The 19,445-nt window shown below is 51.4% G+C and overlaps 1 protein-coding gene across 2 annotated transcripts in view; it reads right to left on the bottom strand.

The window, feature by feature from the left end:
• Positions 1-8,437: 8,437 nt before the first annotated feature.
• The window catches only part of SLC2A9 (solute carrier family 2 member 9), a 189,664-nt gene continuing 178,656 nt past the window's right edge, over positions 8,438-19,445 (bottom strand). For both annotated transcript variants that reach the window (XM_021677593.2, XM_021677592.1), the window contains one exon: positions 8,438-8,858. In XM_021677593.2, coding sequence (XP_021533268.1) covers positions 8,607-8,858 — 252 coding nt within the window. In that variant the 3' untranslated portion in view covers positions 8,438-8,606. The remainder of the gene's footprint in view (positions 8,859-19,445) is intronic.

The raw sequence follows: 19,445 nt of genomic DNA, 5'->3' as shown, positions 1-19,445 counted from the left end.
GATCATACTACCCCCCGCCCACCACTTCTGGGTTGAGCATATGAGCAACTTATCCTCCCTGGTCACTGTGACGGCCTCAGGGATATGCATGTGAGCTGAGTAGGGAAACCAGACTCTTTGTGAGGTTGATACGTGGACATTGAGGGTGGTAGAGTGTTTGCAAAGCTGACCACCACCACAACAGCTCCTGTACTATTTGTCCCTTTGTGATGTGATTTCATGTACTTCCCATCAAGAGGTGGAATCCATTCCCCTTGAATTGGGGCTGGTCCCATGACTTGATTTGATCAATTGAGGAGATGTGTGAGTTCCAAGCCTCAGCCTCCAGAGGGCTTGCAGATTCTGTGCTCATTCTCTTAGAACACTTTGTGAGCAAGCCAGGCTGAGATGGAAACACTTCATGCAGAGATAGACCTTGTAGAGACAGGTTCAGACATCCCAGCTGAGGCCTCTGACATGTGCATGAGGCCATCTGAGCCCAACCAGCCTCCAGCTGACAACACCTGACCACAAATGCCTGATTGAATCCAGAGGACACCACATGGATCCAAAGAACTGCCCAGCTGAGCCTTGCCTGATTTGTTGACCCACAAAATTGTGAGCAGTGAAATGGCTGTTCTTCTTAAGCCACTAAGTTTTGGGGAGTTTTGTTCCATAGCAAAAGATAAATAATACACTGGGAGAGGGATTTCGTCCCCCCACTGGGTGGCCAGGCTGAGAACGTGCAAGGCTGGGGGCTACTGGGGGCTGCCATATTGGGATTCTCAAGCAGAGAGCCGCAGAACCAAGAGAGGACAGAGACAGCTGGAGCCATGAGTGATGTGACTTGAGCCCCTGAATCCAGGCAAGACTTAAGCTGGTTGCCTTACTAGACTTCTAGGTTAGCAAATGAAAATCTTCCATCTTTAAGTTTGAAGCTAGTACCAGTCAGGACTCCATCCCCCGCAATGAAAGGGGACTCACTGACAGACATTCATTTGCTGGGTGTGTTCTGTGCAATTTGGTATCAGCCACATTTTGCTGGCCTGGTGATTTCTAGTATCTTTAAACTTAGTTTCCATATCTTTCAAAACTTCCCGATTTCAACAAATTATCGTATTCACAATTTATTCATTCAGCTGCTCTCTATTTAGCACTTACAGTGTGCAAGGAACAGTGGTAATGGCTGGAGATTCAGCAGGTGGTAGGTCATGTCCAGTGTCCCCAGGCTCTAGTCCAGGCTCTTTAATTAGAATTGTGTTAGATTCCAAATAGAAAAAGAAATGGACATTATGAGCGTGTTCACAATTCACCTCACCGTCTTGTGAGAAACAAGGCGGGTCGCATGTGTGAAAACCTACTATAGGTCCAATACAAAACTGCTCATTTTTAGTTTCACTCACAGGACAAAACTATGAGGCCATTTCTGAGGTATCTGCTTCATCACTGAAAATACCTTCTTTTAGATGCTCTTTTCTGCTCCTAGAGCTTACATGGAAGACAGCATTCTCGATTTGCCACATGGTGAGGTGGTGAGTGGCTGAGAAGTGCCTGCTCTAAATTCAAGAGGCACAGTCATGGAGCTGCTGGAGGTTTGGGCTCCCAGCACACTTCTGAAATTCTGCCTCTGTCTTCACCGCCCACATGCCCTGCTGAGAACCCAACTTCTTTTTGCCTTGGCCTTTATTATTTCCAGCTCTGGTTCTTGGCTGAGACAAACTGCGGTCCCCAAATGCTGTGATTTAATGAGAGGAAATTGACTTGACTTAACGTACAGATTTGCCAGGGGACGTGATTCTGATAAGGATAATTATATCCACATCTTAGTGTAAATTACAGCAAATGTCTGAAACTGTGAGCAACCGCCGAGCCCCTGTCATTCAATGAGACCTCCGTCCTTTGGGGTTCACAGCCAGTGAACGAATGTTCGGTGGAAGGGAAATGGGAAGAAGCCTGATTATAATGGTCTGACCCCCTAGAGTCCCCTCATTTATTCCAGTAAGAAGCAGTATCAGAATAGGGTGGTGTCTGCATCGACCTGTGCTCGGCCAGAGACGGAAGGTGTGGGGTGGGTTTGGTCCCGGGCATATTTAGGTGCCGCCATCGTGATTTTTCACAGTCTAGACTCCAACCACTGACCGGTGTGGTCTCCCACTCTTGTGTTTATAGCTACTGTGTTTGGCTGCCATTCCCATGTCATTGGCCCTTTTGTCTCAAATTCCTCCCTGCCTCTCGTCAGCCTGACAAAATCCAAATACCACAACTGAGATGAGGCTCCCACGCTACCACTCGGAAGCATCCGGCCCAATCACCCCGGACCACAGCCAGTCTCTCCACAGGGGTCCAGTCCCATCCTCCTCATGGCCTCTTCCGGGCGTTAATTTGTTCAGTGAGCGTGTAATGAGTGCTTGCCAGGAACATGGGGGCCTGAGATGCATCCGTCATTTTCTTGTTGAGTCTCTTGTAGAGTCTAGGAGGGGAGATATCCAAGTGAACAAAGATCACCGTGATAGTGATGCAGCACTAAATCCCTGAATGGAGGTGAACACAGGCTTCTGTGAGAAGCAAAAGAAAAGAATCCAGCCAAGACTGGGGAAGCAGAGAGAGAGTTTTAGGGGCAGGTGTTAGAAGCTGGAGGATGGACAGTAATGTAGCCTCCAGACTGAGAAAGAACGCTGAACGCTGAAACTGAAAAACGAAGCAAGCCACTCCATACCATTTAAAGAGTTTTCTTCAGGGTGACTTCCTGGTGGGGAAGATCAGGTGGCTGAATGATCCAGGCACCACACGGGTGTTCTCCATAAAGTTCAGACCGTAACCCACAGCTTTTCTAGAGGGAGGGCATGGGGGTGAGGTCACAGGGGAGTTACCTAGAGTGGGGTCCCCTGTGCACTGGCTGCCTGTGAACCACCTTAGGGAAGATGGGACAGAACAAGCCCCCTCACACTCCTGTCAGGGCATACATTAACCTCCAGGGGGCCTGGAACACGTTATCCCCGAGGAAGGTCATTGTGCGGATATGAGCAAGATGGTGGGCCAAGGATGGAGCCCAGGTTGATGGCACTCCTACCGCGGGGAGCCTCAGCGTCGTCTTTCAGGGTGAATAGAAATCACCCAAGTGAGAAGGAGAGGGACATTCTACGGAGAGGGACCGCCAGACTCGTGCTGATGATCAGTGGTTTGTTTCCCTCACGTATTCTCAGCCTTTTGAAGGAAGAGATTGGTTTCATCTGTGCTTGCATCCCCAGTACCTAGGGTAGGTATACATTAGGTGCTCAGCAAGTGTCTGTGGGATGAATGAACTAGACTCTACCCCAGAGCATGTTAGTTCTGTTCTTGTTTGCGGATATGGGCTCTAAGCAGTGCCACGTAACTCAGTGAATAATGGCAAAACAGAACGGAGGATAATGGTCCATATCAGCTACCTATATATACGTAGGTTTACAAGCCATGCCAAAACTTGGCAGTTTAAGGCAACAACAACCTATTACTCCTTGTGATTCTGTGAATGGCCGAGTGATTCTTCTGCTACTGTCTCCTGGCCCCACTCACATAGTTGCATTCAGCTGCATGGTCACTGGATCGGGGCTCAGCTGGGACAGTGGAGAGAGTGGGCCCGTCCCCTTCACTGGCCTTTCATCCTCGAAGAGGCTACATTGGGCTTCCTCATCACATGTTCATGTCATATTTTCTGATGTCTCAGTGGCCAAAGAGAGTTGCGTGGCCACGTCCAGTCTTGGTGCGGTCGGGGATCCCACAAGGACGAGAAACTGGGAGGCGTGATTCACCAGGGCTTTGGATGCTTCAGCCCACCACCGGTCAGCAGGTGTCCACTTGTCACAGTGGAAGGGATGGTACACGCCAGAGTCCTTGTTCTGGAGACGAGGGGCTGGGGCCAAATTTCTGAGGTCCGTAGGGCAGCGATTGGAGCCCTCGACTTGGCTGGACTTGGAGCTGGAAGAGCAGGGCTTGAATCAGATGAAATGAATCCGATATTTACTTCATAGGTTACCTCCAGCATCAGAGGCAGTAATGGTGAAAGCAGGTTGCAAACTTCAGAGGAAGAGAAAGCAGTATTTTTAGGCAGAAAACCCAGGTCAGCCCCACAGCCAGCTTCAAGACCACAGCAAAGCTGCTGTCGCCAGATAATTGGTGAATGTGATTCCACGCTCCCCCAACCCCGGGGCCCCTGTGCCCCAGAGGGACAACTCGCTGAGTGTCTAAAGGTGGGATGTGCTTCATATGTGCTCGTTTGCTTTGCGTTCTTTCCTGTTACGACCTGTATGAGCTAAGTTTAGGCTTCGTCACGAGTAAGAGCAACTCAAAATGAGAGAGACTTGAATGACCTGGAAGTTTTGAGTCCGAAGCAGAGGTCATCGATGGGCAGTTCTGTCCACGCGGCGTGGCCCCAGGGTCCTTACTGCTCACCACCCCGCACCCTCGGGATGTGGTGTCAATGGCGGGGTCCAAGATGGTGGCCCTTGCACATCTTTCATCTGCTCCTCCTTCCAATAAAGACAATTTCTTGGGTGTCCGGTTCGTACCAGGAAGAGACCACGAGGTGCTACACGTGTGAGATGAGAAGTCAGCCCTCTCAAGGTCCTGAGGGAAGGAGGCAGAGAGAAGGTCTTCAAGATGTCGGTGAGGAGAAAACAGATGTGAAGTCCAAGTAATGGCTCGCCTGGGTTGGGACAGTGTTCAAATCACACAAAGTGAGTCCAGTGATATTTACTTCAAAGTGAAAAATGAATATAAGAAGACTTTCTACTACCTTCTTCTCACGTGCCGGTGAACCATCCTGTGCCCTGCTTATTCACCCCTTCCCAGGGGGACCACTGCCCTCAGAGACCTGTATCAGTCACCTACTGCTGCCGGAAAAATCACCACAACCTTGGTGCCGTAAAGCCACACAAATTTATTGTCTTCTAGTTCTAACGGTCAGAAATGATGCATTCAGGGTGTGGGCAGGGCTGCGTCCCTTTTGGAGTCTCTAGGGGAGAGTCCGTTTCCCTTCCTTTTACCAGGACGCTGCCTGAACTCCTTAGCTTGTGACTCCTTTTCCTCCATCTTCAACGCTAGCAGTATAGTATCTTCCAGTCTCTCCCCCCCACCCCTCTTCTCTCTCCCTCCCTTCCTCCCTCCCCAACAAGTCCTTCTCTGTCGCTGACCCCCCTGCCTCCCGCTTACGAGGACTGCTGGGATTGCATTGGGTTCGCTGGATCATCCATGTTAATCTCCCCATCTCAAGATCCTTAATTCAGTCACACCTGCAATGTCTCTGTTGCCCCGTAAGGTGACATTCACGGTTCTGGGGACTAGACCTTGGACATCTTGGGGGACCATTTTTCTGCCTACCACACTACCCACTCATTCAACCAGTGTTTATTGTGCACCTACTATGTGTTGGGTACTATGTTAGTTGGAGTCAAACAGTCATGGCTCCTGCCCTCCTGGGCGTAGTTCTTCATCTTTTAAAGATAAGCACCAGCTGATAAGGCCCAGAGCAGGTGAATATGTGCAAGAATATGGCTACCGCCCCAGGAGTTCAGCTTCATGACTGGAACTGGCCTCAGTGCCATAAAAGGGAGGGACTTTTTACTCTTCAATGACTCTCCCCCGCTCCCCCTACCTTCTTTCCCCAGAGGGTCACCCCCTCTGTCCCTCTGGCCAGACAGGGAGGGTTTCTCTTGGAGCTTTCTCTTTTCTTTTCTTTTTAAAGATTTTATTTATTTATTTGACAGAGAGAGAGAGAGGGAAAGCACAGAAGGAGAGTGACAGGGAGAAGCAGACTCCCCGCTGAGCAGGGTGCCCGACGTGGGACTTGATCCCAGGACCCTGGGACCATGACCTGAGCCGAAGGCAGATGCCCAACCAACTGAGCCACCCAGGCGCCCCTGTCCTGTGAGTTTTGAGGGGCCTCCCCCATTTGCCTGCTAGCCTTTATTTTTCATGTATCTGTAGTGATGTATTCTATGCAGGGGTTTCGGTTATCATCAGTGAGACAAACAGAGCGGAGTGTGCTTATTTCATCTTAGCCAGACCCAGAGGCTGGAAGAGTTACTTTTCTTTCAGTGAACCCCAAAAGAGGAGATGTCAGCCTTCGTGGCTTTGAGATGAAAGGATAAAGTAAAACAGTAAGACTAGGACCTAATCCCTAATCCTTGGGCAGGAGTTGGGACCGGAGGTCTATTTGTTTGAGCCGCGATTCCTTTAGGGTCCACGAGCGGATCCGGGGGGCTGTAAATGGTTAGTTCCTGTCAGAAAGCCCAAGAACCTGTGTGGCAAGGCTCACAGGAATGTCTGTCTCTCTGGCTCACCACTCCCCACTCTCAGCATCGGAAAAGCAACTCTGTACGTGAAGAGTTCACTGCAGTGGATGCTGGAGTACGATAGAAAGGCTCTGGAACGGAGATGCTGTTTGATTTAATAGAAAGTGGGGGAAAATAGGCGATAAGAGACAAGAGAGTTGTAAATCGTTACGTATTCTGTGACTGTAACAGTGTGAATCATTGGCCGGAAGTGGGCGGAGATGTGTAAGAATGAGAGCGATGGTGTCAGGGAAATGGAAGCATGTGAGATTATGGGAGTCTTACTGTTTTCTTTTTCAAACATTTACTTAATGTTGACTTTTCAGACGTGGAAACACTAGCACTGACTCCCAGCCGACCGCCTGTTGGCTGTGTTGCTTTCCCAGTTCATCCTTTGGAAAGGCCCCCTCCTGATTCTCACCTCTCACCGACCCCCGATGACATGGTCCTGTGACCTGTTCCTACCACGCTGTGTCCCCCCTCCTCCGGGTCCCGACGGGACACTTCACGGTTCCTGCTTCTTTGATTTTCAATCTTCTGTGGCAGGCATGAGCGAATGCGGGGAAGGGCACTGTATCTTCCTGCTCACTGATGGGTCCTCAGGGCCTACCTACCCAGGGCCTAGCCCATGCTAGGTACCTACTCTTTAGAAGCTAGATACTCAAGTCTATGCATGAAAGACAACACTCCACAGCTAAGATTTCTTTTTGTACTTTATTTGGCTTTTTTTGGTCTTAGGCACCTTTTTGTACCCACCTATCACTTCCTCGCCATATTGACAAACACTGTCCAAATCTTTCCGCCAAACCAAAACTGGGGAGTACAGGGCATTGAGTTGGCAATCAACCAAAGGAGAAGCCCAGAGATGAAAAAGTATTCGGCGGGAAAGGAAACTCAGAACTCAGATTTTGGCTAAGGACGTCCTTGTCGAGAATGGTCAGAAAAGCCTGAGGGATTGGGGCCGAAAGGGTTCCAGGGGTATTGCTCTGTCCGGCCCACTCCTACTGTGACGTAAATTCAAACACACATGTGCACTTTCATTTATCTAGGGGCATTTTGAGTTTGTTTCATCCTGGAGGCAAGTACAGGGAATGGCCCAAGCCACAAAGATGTGCGTTATCACGACAGGCTGGAAGTCGTCCCAACCCAAACAGCCCTAGCACAGAAGGGTTGGAAGAGGCCTCAAGCATATCTGCTCCCAACAACTTCTTCTGCAAGCAACACTTAGACTTCCTTAACAAGAGTCAGGACAAACAATCACCCCACGTTTGCTTGAGCACTCTGAGAAATGGAGAACTCACCTTCTGTGATGGTTAATTTTATGTGTCAACTTGACAGGGTCATGAGGTGCTCAGATATTTGGTTAAATGTTATTTGGGGCATGTCTGCGAGGGGCCTTCCAGACAAGATCAGCGTTTGAGTTGGTGGACTGAGTAAAGCAGATCACTCTCCCCGATGTGGGTGGGCCTCAGCCCATCTGTCAAGGGCTTGAATAGAAAACAAAGAGGCAGAGGAAGGGAGAATCTGCCCTCAGCTTTACTGGTTGAGCTATGACGTGGGTCTTCTGCCCTGTCTTTCCACCAAGACTAGGCTTAGCTTCCGAGTCGTTCTTAATACTGTTTTTTTTTTTTTTTCAGTTCAACAGAACTCACTTTGCAGTCCCTGCCCCAGCCACTGGAAAGTTACTTCTTCCACATCTTGATCCTCTTTATGCCTTCTAAGACACATCTGATCCTCTGAGTTGGAGACAGTTTCAGGGATGGGACACAGCCTGGGAGGGGCAGAACCTGGAGGATGGTGCGTTGGTATCAGCTTCTTGAGCCTGAGATCCACAAGGCCACACCAAAGGTTGGTAACGGTATGTATTAGGAGGTACAAAGAGTCTTTCCACTAAATTCCGAAAACCTTCATCTAGGACCAAAGCCCAGGGTCCCCTTGAGGCCCCAGGACCTAGGTTGAGGGCAGCTCGAGGCTACTTACGGAACTAGCACCTCAGTAGCTGGCTTCCCATTCTTGTGTTCCCTGTTTTCTATACTGTTTTCCTCTGAGAAAGCTGTCAAGTGCTATTTCCCCAATTTCATTTTGAAACCATGGGCTAAGTCATGAAGGAGACAGTCCATTGATCCAAAGAGAAGAAGGGTGGATCTACAGAAACATAAGCTGAAATCCCTTCCACCTTCCAGAAGAGTTTGGAGACTCAGCTATGAATAAAACCCAAATGGTTGTGACGTTAGATTAGCAAAGGTTTATTTTTAAATACTTAATACTATTAACCAGGTAGGGAAATCTTTGGTTTCCTGAAATGGTGAGATCATCCATTTAGACAACCCCGTTTTTGACATAATTGTCCAGAGTGGAGGCGGGGTCTGGCTCGGGCTTTCTGGTCGCCTTGGTGTCAGATGCAGCTGAGTCCGTGTTCTCCGGCGGGCATGCCTTGTTCCTTTTGGCGAATGCCTGGCTGATTTCTGCCTGGGTTCTGTTTTTCGTCTCAGGCAGGACAAAATAGAAATAGACGGCACCTGTGAGGCAGATTGCGGCAAAGACCAGGAAACAGTAGGTGTCCAGACTTTTCTGTGGGAAGGACAGACAAAGAGCATCAGGTAGACAATCCCCAAACTAGCTGCGAAACCATCTCTGTACAGGTTTTTAAAGCTCCCCATTCCTGTATCAGTATTCCTGGATGGCACACCACGCGTGTGACGTGAACTCTAAAAGCGAACAGTGTTGGATGAAGCATCTTCAGGAGATGTTCTCACATGAGCCATGAATACGTCAGCTTCCAACCCGGGGACCCTCGAGGAAATGGCAGCCTTTTGTTTTCTTTTCTGAAAACTAGGCCTATAAAAAAATAGTCATCATGAAAGCAAAATGTCATACTTGCTGAACGTTATTTTAAGTTCATAGTTACACACCATAAATGAGGGTGTCTGAGGCTGGACCCTGCCGGCTGAAGTCATCTGTGACACCTCCTGTCCCCTCAGCCGTCATGCGGGACCCACGCACTAAGTCCCAGCGGGCTTCCTTCCTCAGACAGCTCTCCCGTGTCGCCTGCCTTGGCCTGCCCGCTCTGGAAGTCCAGCCCAGGGGTTGACTAGGGCCATACGGGACCACCGGACTCTGTCCTTGTGAGGAAGCAACCACAGATGATGATCCATAAATGGATGTGCGTGGCTGTACTCCAGTAGAATTTTATTTACAAAATAGATCAGGCGGTGGGCAGGAGTTTGTGGAACCCTGCCTCACCCAAGCAATCATTGCCTCTCACCTTCTTCACCCGTGTCCCCAATCCACGTGGCCTCTTCCCTGTCTGTTCTCTGCAAGGCAGCCCGGGGAGACTTGCAAAAACATACCTTGGTCATGCCAGCCCCCTGCTTAAAACTTTTCAATTGCTTCCCGTCGCTCTTGGGATGAAAACCCACTTCTTTAGCTAGCCCTGGGGAGTCAGGGAGGTCTCTTCTCTGTGCTTCCTCTGCATTGGCCTTGTCACTCCCACCTCCCACCATGCTTCTGCTGACTTCCTGTGATTTTCTACCTCCTCAGCTCCTATCTTCTCCTCCAGGGGCTGGTCCTGCCCCAGGCCAGGCCCCTGAAACATCATCTCTCCTGGTTCCATCCTCCTTCCCTGTATGTCGATGGTAACTGCATAGTTAGGTATGTGGCTACTTGATGAATGACTGTCTGTCACTAGCCAGTACGCTCCATGAGGCAGCAGGGTTATGTCTGGTTTTGCTCATCTTTGTGGCCCAGTGCCCAGGTCAGTGCGTGGACAATAGCAGGTGCTCAGCGGATATTTATGGAGTGAACAAATCAATCGCTCTGTCAGTCAGATTTGAATCCAACAAATCAATCTGTCTTTAAGTTTCCTTGTTGCTATGGACTGACTTATGTGCCCCCCAAATTCATATGTTGAATCTCTAACCCCCAATGTGACTGTATTTGGAGATACGGCTTTTGGGAGGTTATTAAGGTGAAATGAGGTCATAAGGGTGGGGTTCAAATCCCATAAGATGGGTGGCCTTATAAGAAGATGGAGAGAGAGATCTCTCTTTCCTTCCCTGTGTACACCGAGAAGCCACGGGAAGCCACGGTGAAAAGGGGGCCATCTGCCAGCTAGGAAGAGAGCCCTCACCAGAAACCGAGCCAGATAGAGATTCTTAAGCGTCTACATAGAAAAGCAGATCTTGGGCTGAAGTTGCCCTTGGGCCCTAATCTTCTTACAATTTCAGTCTATTTCAAAATGAAAGCTCTTTGAATTTCTATCTGCTTGTTTGCAGTTCTCTTTTCTGAGGCACTTCTTCTGCAGAACAGGAACTTGCAGAAGACCTCAGGCCCCTCAGATAACCCATTTCTCTAGCCCACCTGGCAGGTACTGCGTGCCATCAGGAAGCCGGAAAGCAGAAGCTTGAAACAAGCTCCAGGGCCCAACTTACCACTGACTTGCTCCTGCAAGGACCAGACCAGACCAGCTGGAGCCACAGTGGACCTCCCTGCCTCCCACAGACTTTCCCCTCATTATAATGCTAAAAATCATGCCCGAGGTGGAGATTTAACATGCAACTAAAGCATATGACATATGAAGAAGCAAGTTCTGGCAAGTGCTTGGACGGCCCTCCTTTCCCACCTCAGCCCCTTCAAATTCTTCCCCTGGCCATAGTTCGGGGAGCAGCTCTGTATCCCTTTTCCTAAGGCTGTCTTCCTCAGGCCTGGGAGTGAGCTAGTAGTAAACACTTCCTGCACCATCCTTGGCCTCGTGTCTGTCTCTACACACGATTCAAAGAACGCCAAGGTCAGTAACAAAACCAACTCTGTTGGCATCTTGCCCTGGCACTTTCAGGCTCCAGAACTGCGAGGAATTAATTTCTCTTGTCTAAGCCCCCCGTCTGTGGTGTTTTGGGACCGCAGCCTCTCCTAGCCCTGACTTCCTATCATTTATGACTAGGAATAATTACAACAGCTAGGTCTCTGCTTTGAAATAAAGGACTCGGAATTGAAACTTGTGCAAATTCAAATACTTTAATTGCTGCTGGAATGGCTAGTCAGGAAGAAAGGGTATTTTAAATGATTACTCTTTGCAACAGACGTGTAAACAGGACCATTCGTTCCTGCTGTGGACATGAGCCGGCTTCTGCCCGCAGCTAGGAGCATTACTGATATTAATGCTAGTATCAGTTCCATGCCATGTTTGGTGAGGATTCTGGGCCAGGCACTGAGCTAAGTCCTCTGTGCTCAGGGAATTAAGTAGCCTGCCCGAGCCCTCCCATTGGTTAGCACTGCAGCCAATAGGCTGCAAGTTCAAACTCCGTGTTCTTCATCACTTTGCAAACTGGCTCCTGGTGGCCAGACTTTGGAGCCCTGGCACACCCAGTACCTCCAGTTTCCTAGGCCACAGGTGGCCGAGACACGTGGCAAGCTTTCTGAGCCTCTCATGTCTGAAAATGCCTTTTCCTCTCTCTCATACGTGAAGGTACAGACTTCTAGTTTCAAAATAGCTTTCTCCCTAGACTTGGAAGACAGTGTCCCTTACCCTACAGGTAGAGTCTTGCTCAGGAGCAGAGTGATGTCATCTGATTATCATTTCTTTTCAGGTTATCTGAGTTCTCCCTATGGAACTTTTAGGATTTTCTTTTTTAACTCAGTGTTCTTAAATTGCACATCACTGTGTTTAGAAAGGGATCCTTCGCACCCACTTTGCTTAGCACGAGGCGGGATGTTCATGCTGAGGACTGGTCTTTCTGCAGGTCTGGGACTTTTCCTTCGGTCATTTCTCTGGCCATTCCCTGGTGAAGACCCCTAGCCAGTACCCTGTCCACCATGTCCTGGGACCCCTTCCACTTTCTCAGTGGCCCTGTCCTCTCTCCTTCAGTTCGTCCCATCCGCTCTCTAAGAGATGTCCTCGTAATTATGGCTACACCCTTGGGACCCCGTCTCACCTTCTAGCAGGTTGTACCTTTTGTTTGGAGTATATCTAGGATTCTGGGTAGAGGGGGCAGGCAGGCTGGTGTGTTCAGCCACATGTCAATAGACACCTGTGAGCTGAGTCTCGAAGGAGGAGAGGTGTGGAGGTTGCAGCTGTTTGGGACTCGAGGAGATGGAGGAAGGGTGTACAGGTGAGGGCGGGGACATCCCACATGCCTGAGAACCTGATAAAAAGCTACGGATCCCCTTCTCCATAAAAAGGAAAAAAAAAATCTCATACACTTGACATTTTCAATGCCATTTCTGGAGCGGGGGCGTGTCACGGTCTTGTTGAAACTCATCCATGGGCCACCTAGCATCCACAGTCCCCGGGCTGTAAGTTCCGTGATGGTGGGATCCGTGTCACCTGCTCTGCATTGTACCCCCAGCCCAAGACAGTGCCTGGATCACTGAAAGCTCTGTCTTAATAAGAATATGCTGAATGAGTGGATAAATGGATGAAATGAGAGCACTTTCGTGGAGAAGATCGAAGGGACAAAAGGGGGTTCAAATTAGATGTTCATGATGTGGCAAAAATAGAATCCTTCTGCTTGGTCCCCCCGCCCCCCCATGGGATGCTGGCTCCCTGGGGGTTCACACCAAGCTCCCGGCTGAGTATGTGCAAGGACTGCCACTTAACTGATGGCACGTCGAGTGCCTTAAACTTGTCCCTCCGGGGGACAAGAACAGCAAGGCTGTTCCACTGCGGAGCAGAGCCGACCTGAAGCGCCAGGATGCCTCCAGGGAAGGCAGGAGGAAGCAGGGGACTTAGTGATGTGTCCTGTCTCTGCCGTGTGTGGTGGCTCCTGAGTCACATTACACGTAGGATCTTGTCGGAGTTGCCTGGGAACCTGTGAGGCAGACGCAGCCTCGTGGCTGCCTGATGGCATCTGGGCCCAGCGTGCCCGGCTGGAAGCCACACTGCACGGCCCTGTGGACGCCTCCCGCTCGCAGCCCCCGTCCCCGCAGACCTGCTCTTCTCCACCCGTTCTGCTGCCTTCCCTGAATCACCTCTGGCTACTTCCTCCCTCTCTGCTTGTCTTTGCTCCTACGTCCTGATGCCTTTGCCCTGAAACACCTTTTTTCCTTTTTAAAAAAATATACACATTTTTATCCAGATAGGATTTATATACAGTGACTTGCACAGATCTTAAGTGTAGCTCCCAATGAGTCTGGATTAAAGTACTCCCCTGTGTAACTAACACCTCTGTCAAGACGTAGGACATTTCCACCACTCCAGAAAGTTCCTTGTGCCATTTCTAGTCAGTGCCTCCTCTCTCCTAGCTGCCCCCTGCCGCCCCCAACACACACACCATCAACCACCGTTCTGGTGTCTGTCACCTTAGCCTCCATTTTCTCTGCCCCTGTCCTGAATCTAGGGGCCACCAGGCAGCCTGAGAGTTCTTTTAAAGTCACAAAACGGGTCACGTCTTAAAACCATGCAGTGGCTTCCCAGAGTCCTTTGGTGCCGGGGTGGGCCTCCCTCACAACCGCCTGCGATCCCCTACTTCCCTCAGCTGTCTGCTCTGGGCCGCCTCAGCTCCCTGCTGCCCCCACCCCCACTGACTCCCTTAACCTCAGCCTGAAAGCTCCCTGCACTGGTCAACCCAGTTGCGCCCCATGTTACCTCCTACCGAGAAACACAAACCACACCTGTTCCCCTGTGGGGCACGTCTGTTCTCTCTGAAACGTTAGGGCAGGATTGTGTCTCCACGCTGGTGCCCACAGAGGCAGAGCTAGTGAAAGATGCTCCCTTCCTCCCTCTAGACCCAAGGATGTCAGCTGGACCCTCCAGAGAGGCGAGGGAGCAGTTTTATGTGCTTTTAGGTCCCATGATCCTGGGTCTGCGTCGGCTTCCTCCTCACGTTGCATAGGCATTTGGGATGTGACCCGGTAATTTTCAAGATGAAAAGAATCATTTTCTCACTTCCAGATTTTACCGAACTCAAACGAAATGTTGTAACGCCAGTGGAATCAAGCAGGCTTACATTTGCATGCAATTTTCTCTGAACCAGAAAACATTGTTGCTAATGGCAGAGGCCGAGTCGTCTGCAGGCTGTACAACCAGTGACCCGAGGGACAATTGATGCCGGACATAGCAAAGGCCCAAGGAAAAGGCAGCCTGAGGCTAAGGGCAGAGAAACAGTGATATTAATCCCCCCGGGGTCAAGGCAACCCACCCCATCCATGCATATCTAGAACCTTCTGCAGGAAGGGGCAGGCTCTGGGGGGGAAGGGGAAGGAGCGGGGAGAAGGCAAGCTTTGAGAGGCAACTTGTCCTGGATGGCTCAGTGAGTTAGGGGCATGTAAGCTTCTAGCACTCACCATGAATTGATCTTTCTGTCCTGTCTCCTCTTCCCAAGTGTCCCTAGGACCACACGGCAGGCAGTACTGGTAATGACCATGAGAGCGGCCGATCCTGAGTGTCCATGGGCAGACCCTGCTCAAGACTCGACTTCCATCTCTAATTCTTTCGGGAGCCCCACTGCAAAATTGGGGCCATTCTCTTGTTATACAGACATGAAAATTACAGCTCAGGGAGCAATCACAGTTGGACAAATTTGACCAGCATGCGCCGCACCTCACTGCCGAGAGGCATGGTCAGGATTCAAGGTCAGGCTTTCGGACCTAAAGTCTATGCATTTTCTCCTGGGTCTCGTTTACGTCTAACGTAGTGCCGGGCACATAAGGGGACTAAGGACAACGAACAGTCGCAGTCACCAAGCTATCCTGTGCTGGAGACGGTTCTGGTGTTACAGGTCCTGGGAGTCCCCAGACACAGAGCGCGAGACCGGGGTGTCAGGACATGCAGCTTATCTGGGAGATGAGCCAGGGAGGGACTGAACTGGGGATAGGGTGACCAACTCTCCTCGGCTGCTCCGGACCAAGTGGTTTTCTGGGATGTGGGGCTTACAGGGACAGTCCTGGGCAAACTGGGATGAAGTAGTCACCCTGGACAGGGAAGGAGTTGTGGGTTCAATTGAGGTCCCCCAAAATATGGTGCAGTCCTAACTCCAGGCCCTGTAAATGTGGCACTGTTTGCCAACTGTCTTTGCAGATATAATCAAGGGGAGGTGAGGTCCTATTAGATTGTGGTGGGCCTCAAAGCTGGGCCCTGGTGTCCTTATAGAAGGAGGCATGGAGACCCACACAAAGGAAGAAGGCCATGTGCCCATGGAGGCAGAGATCGGAGTGAGGCAGCTACAAGCCAAGGAACTCTGGAAGCCACCGGCAGCCCAGAGAAGGGCCTGGAACACACCCTCCCCTCACCGCTTTCAGGAGGACCCAACTCTGCCGACATCCTGACATTGTGCTTCAAGCCTCCAGGACGGTGCGAGGACACGTTTCTACTGTTGTAAACTACTAAGTTTGTGGTACTTGGTTGGGGCAGTCCTTATCCCAGCCGGAGGAGGTGACAACAGCAATTGCCAGTGTTGCTCTGTGCCAAGTACTGTTGGCCCTTCTCTGTGTGAGCTCAGCCCTCATGCGACCCGCGAGGTCCATTTGCAGATAGGGCGGTCAGGACAGCCCATGGGCCCAGCCCAGGCAGGCGGCCCCCAGTGCCTGCTCGTGACCTCAGCAGGCTCCGTTCTCCATGGGTGAGGCGAGAGTGGAGGATTTTCCGTTTTCTAGTTGGGGAACCTCAGGCTCAGCGCGGGCAAGGTCCTAGCGCCCCTTGCTGATGCGTATGAAACAAGGAAGTTCTGAGTAACGTCACCGTCGGCAGCCGTGCGGGCTCGGATATTTGTTTTCTGGGGAAGCAATCTGGGCTCCTTGCAGCTTGGGGGCTGCAACACACTTGCCGCTGACACATTTAGGAAAAAAATGAAAAGATCAAAGTGCGATTGAAAAATTGCACTTGGTGCCTGGTGAGCCGAATTGTGTCCACCATCAGGATTCCTATGTTGGAGTCCTAACCCGAGCACCTCAGAATGGGGCTGTATGTGGAGGGAGGGTCTTTAAAGAGCGGATTAAGGTAAAATGAAGTCCTATGCTGGGCTCTGACCCAATCTGACTCGTGTCCTTAGAAGAAGAGGAGATTATGGGCGCCTGGGTGGCTCAGTTGGTTAAGCGACTGCCTTCGGCTCAGGTCATGATCCTGGAGTCCCGGGATCGAGTCCCGCATCGGGCTCCCTGCTCGGCGGGGAGTCTGCTTCTCCCTCTGACCCTCCCCCCGCTCATGTGCTCTCTCTCTCATTCTCTCTCTCTCTCAAAATAAATAAATAAATAAATAAATAAATAAATAAATAAATAAATAAATAAATAAGAAGAAGAGGAGATTGGGACACAGATGTGCATAGAGGGATGACCGTGTGAAGACAGGGGACAGATGGCTGTCTACAACACCAAGGAGAGAGGTCTCAAAAGAAATCAACTTTGCCAAGACCTTTCTCTCCAACTTCTGGCTTCCAGAACTGTGAGAAAACGCATTCCTGTTGTTTAAGCCCTAGTCTGGGGTACATGGTTGTGGCGGCATGAACAGACTAAGGCAGGCTCTTGATTGCGGCTGAGAGGACTTCTGGAAGGGCTGTGGAATGGAGCCGGTCAGCTGTGGAGTCTGCAGTGGCAGAAGCTGCTCCCGTGGGAGGGTCCGGTGGGTGGGGGGTTGCAAACCAGACCGTGTGTACGAGGAGAAGGAATAAACAGAAGGAAAAGGAGAAGATGGAGAGGAAGGGGAAGACGAGGAAGACTGTCAGCGACTGTACCCTACAGAAAGCTGGCTCTTGTGTTCTGCCCCCTTCGAGGGACCCACTTGGTGGAGCGGCTGATATGTCCTCAGCCTCCCCTCTGCCACCCTCCCCTGCCCTGTGGTGGGAGCTCAGGGGCTCCCAGCCAGTCCTGAGTTATAGCGTGCTGTGTGTCAGCTTACTTGCCTATTGATTTCCCTCCCTCTCCCTCCAGCGCCCCATCCTGATGCCCTCCACCCCCAGGGGCAAGGGCTGAGTTCACAGGCTCTGCACCTCCTGACCTACTGTCACTGCTGGACCAGGTAACATTCCTCTGTTGTCTGTGTTTCTCTGTTTCACCCCTTCTTATCTTCAGTGCTGCTCTCAGTCCTTCTGCCCTGCAATGCCCTTCTCCCACCTCTGGACAAACTCCTGTGTAAGTGTTTGATGAATGTCCTTAAGCCAACCTGTCCTGTCTCCTCCCTCCATCCTCTAGCAATCCATCAGACTGTCTATCTATCTATCTATCTATCTATCTATCTATCTATCTATCCATCCTTGGATCCCCCAACTACCTGCCCATGTCCCTTGGGTGGCTGCAGACATTACCAGGCAAGGTCAAGGCCGAGGTCAGGTGGTCTCTCTGATGTGGGAGCCACCTATCTCTCCAGCTTTAGCCCTGAAATGCCAAAGGCAGTGGCCAGATCTGAGCCCAATGCCCCTCGGGGCATGGATCCTTGGAGACCTGCCTTCCAGATCACCCCCCAACACTCGTCTCTCTTTGCAGCTCCCCTGCCCTTCTCCTTGCCTTGCCCCAAGCCCCCAAACCTAAGCCTGTAAAGAGGGTGCCCACAGCTCTCCTGTGAGTCCTGTGCCCTTGACGTGTCTGGGAGGAGGCAGCTGGTCTGGATGTTCTAAGACAGGCATGCAGACGTGTGTCCTGTGTGCACGGGGGCCCTCAGCTTTGTGAGCAGGTGGCACTCCTCTTGGCCCTGAGCCCTTAAACTTGGTCCTGGCCTTATTCCCCTGCTCCAGGCCAGGCTCTGAGCGGCCCTCGGGCTGACTTTCTGTGTGAAATCTGGCACATGAGATCATCCCCACAGCGTGAATGGATGGCATTTTTAATCACAGTGACAGTGTCAGCACGCTCAGGGGCTCCTTTGGGGTTCTTGCAGAAGGACCCGCTAACCACTGGGAATCCTGGTCTTGCTTTGCCCTCAGACACTCCAGCACAGCACAACAGGGTGTCCCGGGGTGAGCTGTGACCCCAGAAACCTCTCAGGCACCTAGGCACCCTGCTGGAAGTGAGCCAGTTGGAATGAACATGATCCCCCAAACATGTGGTCAAGGCTGTCAGAAACTGGGTTATCGTGAAAAGGAGTTTGACACACACAAAAGCCCTGGGGGTCAAAGAAGGGCACATGGGGGTGGTATCCATGGGTGTGACCATGTTCTTCCTCTCACTGGTCCGGGGCCGTGGGCAAGTGTCCTGAGCCTGCTGAATCTGACTTTCCTCCTCAAAGGGTGGGCTGTGGCAGTCATTACGGAAGGATACAAGATTTCTGGATCTTTCCCCCTGGACACAAGGCCCTTTGCCATTCCCCTGGGGTAAGGTGTGGTGGTGCGGCTTTCACTCAATCTGCACAGTGGTAATCCATGTCGCTGTCAGGTGATGGCCTTAATGGATGGTGTGAGACTTGCCACACTCCTTCCACCGGCTGGGACTGAGTCGGGAGGCCCTGGGGCAGAATCTCTAGTCCCCCGGCAATGAACACCTGGCATGAGTAAGCCAGCATCCCGGCTGGTTTAAAGCCACTGAGACTTGGGGGCTCTTTCTTCCTGCCGCAAACCCAACCCGTCCCGACTGACAAGTGGGGGTAATAAGACCTTCCACGCGATGGCGTGACTGCACACGGACCTGCCCGTCGTGGCCACTGTCCTCTCCCGCACCCTTCCCTGCCGAGTAATGCAGCTGAGCGGGCGGGGCTAGGACAGCTCCCCAGAGCTCAGCACAAGCTTGGCTCCCCGCACACTGAGTCTGGGGGAGCATCTCAAGGGAGAGACAGCACGACGTTTCTGTTTGGGAGAAGCCGCGGATGGGCTGTGGTTTCCCAAATGAACAATGTGAAGGGAAGGTCAGATGGATCCAAGCAGCTTGGAGACCTCCCTGACATGCGTGCCTGTGTGTGTGTGTGTATGAGCATGTGTGTGCCTGTGTGTGTGTGTTTAAACGTAAATTAACTCCTCGCCCAGTTCAAAGGGACTTGTAGGATGGAATACCCTACTGTACAACAAGGGCTCCTTCCTCCCCTTGTCTTATAGGCAAGGGTGAGAGCCTGGGTTCAAATCCCGCTCCGTCATTTCCCACGGGGGTGACCTTGGGGACTGGCTGCCTCTGTCTGAGCCCCGGGCTGCTGGTCTGTCCCAGGGAGGCACGAAGCCCTGACCTCCCAGCATTGACAGGGGATGAGTGGAGCCTGGCACGAGCAAGCGCTCAGCAAATGTCAGCGTTACGGTGGCACGTCCGTGCCGTCCG

This window comes from Neomonachus schauinslandi, chromosome 2 (genome assembly GCF_002201575.2).
Source record: "Neomonachus schauinslandi chromosome 2, ASM220157v2, whole genome shotgun sequence".
Classification (NCBI taxonomy): domain Eukaryota; kingdom Metazoa; phylum Chordata; class Mammalia; order Carnivora; family Phocidae; genus Neomonachus; species Neomonachus schauinslandi.
This window is presented reverse-complemented; position numbering and strand designations above follow the sequence as displayed.